The 6,682-nt window shown below is 53.3% G+C and overlaps 1 protein-coding gene across 1 annotated transcript; it reads left to right on the forward strand.

The window, feature by feature from the left end:
- The first annotated feature begins 326 nt into the window (after positions 1 to 326).
- VAX1 (ventral anterior homeobox 1) lies at positions 327 to 6,368 on the forward strand. Its single transcript, XM_088528863.1, has 4 exons — positions 327 to 1,103; positions 2,782 to 2,969; positions 4,432 to 4,965; positions 5,444 to 6,368. The coding sequence occupies exons 1-3, from the start codon at positions 866 to 868 to the stop codon at positions 4,957 to 4,959; spliced, it is 954 nt and encodes a 317-aa protein (XP_088384989.1). The 5' UTR covers positions 327 to 865; the 3' UTR covers positions 4,960 to 4,965; positions 5,444 to 6,368.
- The last annotated feature ends 314 nt before the right edge of the window (positions 6,369 to 6,682 follow it).

Consider the following 6,682-nt stretch of genomic DNA (forward strand, 5'->3'; position numbering starts at 1 on the left):
AACTTTTTGTATGTGTGCGTGCTGTTGATCTGTTTGTTTGTTTGGAATTCAGGGTGGGTAGATTTCTTTCTTTCTTTCTTTTATCTTTTTCCTCCTACAACTGCATTTTTCCACCCCTTCCTAGCAGCTTTATTCAGATTTATTTGGCGTGCTTTGGAGAAAGCCACTATATAATCGGGAGGTCAAAGGCATACTGAAGAAAGTTAATAATGGCTGCTAATGGTGCTAACAATTCAGGGTGAATCTTGTCAAAAGTTTTTTTTTCCCCTCTCCCTCCCCCCCACCCTTTTCTCTCTCTCTCTCTCCTTTTTTTTTTTTTTTTTTTTTTTTTTTTTTTTTTTTTTTGGAAGTCTCAGTCTTTTGATTGTGTGTTTCCTGAAAGCAAGACCAATCATTTCAGTTTATTCACTGGCTAAACTCTACTTGATTGGGGACAAGCACACAAACCATCCATTACGATCTGATATATTATCCAAACAATTTAGTGTATTCATGAGGTAACCTAAATGTGGAGGCTGCAAAATTACCCGTAATCAATTGAAACAGCGAGTGCGCGTCCCTCTGTGTGTCTAACAACTACATGTCTCTGTAATAAGGCAGACATTAAATCATTTTAGAGTTGTACTGTTGAGTACCTGATCACTGGGCGCTCTGGGAAGCTGGACAGTCACATTAGGACGCTGGGACTGAGGAAGCCGCTGCTTTTCCAGTGGGATAAACCGCGACCTTCTTTGCTCAAGGTGCTTTACAGATCCCCACCGACCTGACCCTAAAGCCGTGCAATATCCAGCATAGACTACGTCGTCGTCTTCTCCTTTTATTTTTTTCCTTTTTTTTTTCTTTTCCTTTTTTTTTATTGCACTACATGTTTGGGAAACAAGACAAAATGGACGTTAGATGCAGTTCAGAGACTGAAGCTAACCGGGTTTCGAAGAATGGACATAAAGAGGTCAAGGAAAGCAAAGGGTCTGAAGGAAATATTTCTACTTCTTTTTTGAAGGACCAACAAGGGACTTTTTCTGCCTCCGCAGCTACGGAAGATTGTAATAAAAGTAAATCTAGTTCGGCCGATCCGGACTATTGCCGAAGGATCCTAGTTAGAGGTAGGAGCTGGAGGGATTTCGGGAGGGAGGAGGAAGGTGACTTGTATCCGTGTCCGGGGGGTTGTTTATTTTATTTGCTTGGTTTTGCTTTGTCCCAAGGTTTAAAGACCTTCCTAGGGGCCGGGAGAGAAGATCCCCGTGTGCCGCGCTCCCCGTCCGGCTGCTCCGGGCTCTATCGCCTTTCCCGAGCGTTATTCCAGCTCCGCCCGGGCATGGAAGTGCGGAGCGCCGGGCACCGCGAAGCCGCGTTATATCCGCGCTATATCCGCTTCCCATTTTTCCTTTGTGCCTCTTCAGCTCCGGGAGTAGCCGCGGAGGATCCTCTGGGATCGCTCCTGCGCTGCCGAAGGGCGCGTTTCCCGCGGGGAGCCGCGGAGCTGGCTCCCCTCCTGCCCCCGCGCCCGCGCAGCCCGCGCCCCCCGCCTGGGCCGCCCCGTACGCGCCCCGTCCCGCAACGCGCTTCGCCCCCGCGCAGGGAGAGGGACCCGCGGCCAGGAGCGGTATTTGGGAATAATCCTCATCCGAAGAGCCGTAAAATCGGTGGAGGAAAGACACACTTTTATTGTTATTATTTTAATATAACGGCACGGGTTTTTTTTTTTTCCCTCGCTGCTCGGCTCCTTCCGCATCTAAACTAATTAAATCATTTTAATTCTGCCCAAAAGAATTACCCGGAGAAATTTCGGGGTTTTTTAAGTGCGTTTTGGGGAAGGAAGGAAAGAGAGAAGAGGATGGTAACAAGAACAGAGCGGAGCAGGCCTTGTAAACAATAATTAATCCTTGCGCGACCGACTGACCCAGAGAGGAGTCAGATAAAACCGATGCGGTTGTGTCCGATTTAAAACATATTGAGGAGGTAAAATTGCGGAAAGCAGAGTTGGGAAGGCTTTAATATACCATGGATCTGGCTCTAGCTTGGCGGTGGTGTTAATAAGATTTGTCCTCCTTTCTTTCGGTCGGTGCTGCCAGGAGAACGAGGTTCCTGCGGGTTGTTCGGTGCCTGTTTTTTGTTGTCTTTTTTTTTTCCCTCCATGAGTGTTTTTTTTTTTTTTTTTTTTTTTTACTCCCAGAGAAGCTGACACAGAGCAATGTTTTTCCCTGGGATGCTCCCAGATTCAGGGGGGGAAATCGGTCACCCTGGGACAACCAATGCCCAGAAAGCTTGCATTTTTTTTTCTGCCTTTTTTTTTTTTTAACCTCATGTGAGACTTGCCTAAAAAAAATCCTCAGAGGGTTTTATACACTGAGGGGTGGCCGCGGTGCTCAGCACCCCCCAGCCCGGGCTAACAAAGAATGTCCCTATGGTCACAAAGCCCGGCCTGGAGGATCCTTCCCCAGCCTCCCAGAAGGGCCCTGGGTGATGCCGCAGTGTCGCACTGTCAGTGCAATGTATTCAAGCCAATTTTAAATGGGCTGAGGGGATTATTTCCAGACCCCTGGGCCCCATCGCCCCCCTCCTCCTTTCTCTGTTGTTTTCTTCCTTCCTTGGGTGTAGTGGCCAGGTGCAGCGCCGCAATCTCAGGGACGTTGCTCCATCCTGGGCTTGGGGCTCGGACTCGAAGGCGCTGGCGGCGGCACTTCCGACCTCCCTCGGAAGAAAAAAAAATAAAAAGAAAATGGAAAAAAAAATGGAGGAGGGTTGCCTGGGTGTAAAGCTGACTGCGCCTATCTTTGCCAGATGCCAAAGGTTCAATCCGAGAGATTATTCTGCCCAAGGGGCTTGATCTGGACCGTCCCAAGCGGACCCGCACCTCCTTCACGGCCGAGCAGCTCTACCGCCTGGAGATGGAGTTCCAGCGGTGCCAGTACGTCGTGGGCCGGGAGCGCACCGAGCTCGCCCGCCAGCTCAACCTCTCCGAGACTCAGGTAGCCCCAGGGACAGGGGACCCGTCCCGGCCTTCCCCGCCGCGCGCACAGGCAGCTGCCCCCGAGGGCGCCCACGCGTGACAAGTCCCGTGGGGCTGAGCCCCGCGGGGATGGCAGGCTGAGGAGAGGCTGGTGGGGATCCCCGGGGGCGGGCGGCGGGGAGCGGAGTCTCCTGGCCCTTGGTCAGCGCCGGGCGGGTCGCGGGGTGCCCGGGAGTCTGTCCGCCCGGCCCGGCTCCTCGCCGCCCGCGGGCAACCGGCCGGCCCCGCCGCGAGCCCCTGCGGCCCCGCGGTCTTTGCAGCGAGCGGCAGCGAGCAGAGGCCGCGAGGCTCGGAAGAAGCAGCCAGCGGAAAGTTGCTGCTCAAGCCCGGGGGTTTCACCCGGGCTCCACTCAGGCCGCTCCGCCCGCTCTCCCCTTCCTGCTGCTGGATGCGGGGGAGCAGAGTGAAGTTTCCCGTATTGCGGATCCGAGCCGTGTTTCCTGGGTGGGGGTGCGGGGGGTGGGCGGGGGAGTGCGGGAATTCACCGCTCTGTCCCACAGCAGAGAATGTCCGGGGTGGGGGGACTATAGGATCTACTAAAACTGTGCGAAAGTGCAGGGAAACTTCCAAAAAACCAAACTTCTAAAAGCCGGTTTAATATTTCTGCAAAATATCCTAGAACAATAAATTCCCCTGACAAGCTAATTAGCTTTTATTATTATTATTTCCCCTGCCGGATAGGAATGACAAGTTCAACAGCTCGTGGGTTACAGAAACCGCCATTTTTTTTGCCTTTTCGTGTGTGTGAGAGAAGGAGTTTGTTTTGTTTTTTTTTTTTTTCCTTTTTTTTTTAATTTGTTTTGCTTTATTTTTTTTTTAAAGTTACGAACTGTTAAAATGGGCTGGGAAGGGAGCGAGACCCTGCAGGGCAGCGGATGTGGAGAGAGGCGCAGAGCCGGTGCCAGAGCCCGGTAGCGCAGCCCGGGCCGGCCTGGGGGCGGGCAGAGCAGGGGGGCCGCTCCGGGCCAGCAGCGGGGCTGGGGCTGCGCGGTCCCCAGCCCCCTGGCCTGTCCCCAGCTGCTCAAGGGTGGCCTAGAATCAGGCGGCAACCCAAGGGCCAGATTCGGCTCCCCGGATATAAATATATAAAAATATATAAATAAAATGAGACGAAATAAAAGAGAATGCGATAAAGTCAGAGAGACTCGGCTAAAATGAGCTCACGGCTTCCGAATTCCCCTCTGCTGCTCTGGCGGGGACAGCCCTAGGGAGGAGCGGGCAGGACACCGGGAGTCACTTTGTGCGCTTTGACAACCCTGCCCGCTAAGGAGCGTCTCGGGGCTGCCAGGGAGAGCCCTCCTGTCCCCCTGCCCCGACTTCCTCGTGTCTCCGTCCCCCGGCTGCGGGTCCCGGCACCGCGGGGATGTGGGGGTGCCTGTGCCTCCCTGCCCGCTGACGCTGCCTCTGTCCCCGTCCTGCAGGTCAAGGTCTGGTTCCAGAACCGGCGCACGAAGCAGAAGAAGGACCAGGGCAAGGACTCCGACCTGCGCTCCGTGGTGTCCGAGACGGCCGCCACGTGCAGCGTCCTGCGGCTGCTGGAGCAGGGCCGGCTGCTCTCCCCGCCGGGGCTGCCGGGCCTCCTGCCGCCCTGCGCCCCGGCCGCCCTGGGCTCGGCCCTGCGCGGGCCCGGCCTGGCCGCGGGCGGCGGAGCGGGCGCAGCGCCCGCGGGCGGCTCCCCGCACCCGCCGGGCGCCGGCAGCGCGGCGGGGCCGCCCGCGCCCGCGGCCCTGCACGGCTCCCCCGCGGGCGGCGCCGGCCTCTTCGGGCTGCCCGTGCCCGCGCTGCTGGGCTCCGTGGCCGGGCGCCTCTCGTCGGCGCCGCTCGCCATGGCCGGCTCGCTGGCGGGCAACTTGCAGGAACTGTCCGCCCGCTACCTGAGCTCGTCCGCCTTCGAGCCCTACTCCCGGACCAACAATAAAGAGAGCGCTGAGAAAAAAGCACTGGACTGACTCGAAGTAACTTCCCCGTATTTATATTTATAGTATCTTATTTGTGGCGATATTTATGGCACGCGCGGCGCGGCCTCCCCTCCTGCGTTCCCGGCCTCTCTGCCTCCCTGCCCGCGGGCCCCGCCGCCGGGGGTGCCCGTCTGCTCGGAGGGGGCCTGCTCCTTTCTCCGTTTGCTTTAACCCCGCTAGGAAAGGGACAGAGAGGTAGCGGGGCCGCGGGCGGGGAGGTTTTGGACCGACTTGAGCCAATGCCCAGCGAGGCAGAAGGATTTCAGGAGCTGCCAGGTGATGCCCGGCGCTTCCCGGACTTCAGGGACTCCCAAGCACGAAGGTCTGGGGGCTCCGTAGGGGCCGCCCCGTTTTCAACACCCCCACTGCACTACAGGTCCCGGGAGCGCCCTTGCTGTTTGCCCGTTAGAGCAGGAAAACGCCCAGCAACTTTTGTTTTGTTTTGTTTTCGTGTTCCTTTTTTGAATGTGGGAAGGGCCCGAATGGACTGCCAGGAAAATATGTGCATGCAGCAGGGAGACACAAACCGGTGCCTGGAGAGATTGAGAATGAGAGTGTCGCCTTCGAGGTACCGCAACGGCTCTTCGTGTATCCCTCGGGTTAGTCCCTCGGACCTCGCCTGCAAAAATAAATCTGCACATAAATAACGAAGTCAGGACTCAGTTTGCACCCGGAAATGTCGCGACGGTATTTTTTCCTATTTGATTTTTTTTCCCCAAATGTTATCCAAGTGTTATCCAATTCAAAAAATCTTTAGCCTTTCTTCCATCGAAAATAACCCTCTAGCATATTGCTCACACGTCAATTAAAACGAACATAAAATACAAAAAGAACATATCTTTTGTTATTATTTTGTACCTTAAAATACATCTATGTAACTATTTTTTTTGCTCTTTTCGTCATGATTCTCAGTGCCGTTTTCTCCACAAAGATGTTTTTCATCCTCTAGCATTTCGCATCGATTTCCTGTTCGATATCAGTACTTGAATTTACCAGAAAAGGGATTCTGTACTTAGCTAGTTCTTTGGGATTTTTTTTTATTTGCTTTGGGTTTAAGTTTCGTTTCTTTCTTTAAACTTTAACACATGGCGTTTACAAACTGTATAAATACGTGCCACCAAACTGTAACCAAAAAAAAAAAAGAATTACAAAAACTGGAATGGTTGCTGTAGTATATAGAATTAATTATAGATCAGAACTGGACAGAAGGAGCTGGACAGGAAAGAAAATAGTAATTTTATTGTAAATTATTTACGTCTGAAGTTTTTAGGCAACTAGTGGAAAAAATGAATTGAGCGCTGAGCCCTTGCTACTAACTTTCGTTCTGGATGTTTTGGATATTGGATGTTTTGTATTTATGTGGTGAGAGTGAAATATATTATATCTATATGATGACAGAATTAGGTGTATTTTCGTCTTATATTTGTAGCACCCAAACTGCCATAAACTGAAATGTGCGCTGAAAAAAAGAAGGGGGAGGAGTAAAAATATCTCCCCCAACATGACCCTCCCTATTTTCCTTTTTTTCCTTTTTTTCCCTTTATTTTCTCTTTTTTTCCCCCCCCTTTTTTTTTTTTTTTTTTCCTTAGGCGGGTGCCGGGAAGCCGCGTTTGTGGCGCGGTGGTTCCGCTTTCTGGGGCCATTCGGGCCTTTCCTCCCCAAACGCTGCTGGCGGCGGCCCCGCCGGCTCCGGCCCAGCCTGGCCCTTCTCCGG

Source organism: Tinamus guttatus, unplaced genomic scaffold (assembly GCF_059628265.1).
Source record: "Tinamus guttatus ecotype Peru unplaced genomic scaffold, ASM5962826v1 Tinamus_guttatus_pri_ptg000314l, whole genome shotgun sequence".
NCBI classification, from domain to species: Eukaryota; Metazoa; Chordata; class Aves; order Tinamiformes; family Tinamidae; genus Tinamus; species Tinamus guttatus.

What these genes read in the sequence shown, in the direction of transcription:
- VAX1 (XM_088528863.1), top strand. Translation starts at nt 866, where the DNA reads ATGTTTGGGAAACAAGACAAAATGGACGTTAGATGCAGTTCAGAGACT. An exon ending in CCGAAGGATCCTAGTTAGAG is followed by an intron (nt 1,104 to 2,781) that starts GTAGGAGCTGGA and finishes TATCTTTGCCAG; the next exon opens with ATGCCAAAGGTTCAATCCGA. An exon ending in TCAACCTCTCCGAGACTCAG is followed by an intron (nt 2,970 to 4,431) that starts GTAGCCCCAGGG and finishes CCCGTCCTGCAG; the next exon opens with GTCAAGGTCTGGTTCCAGAA.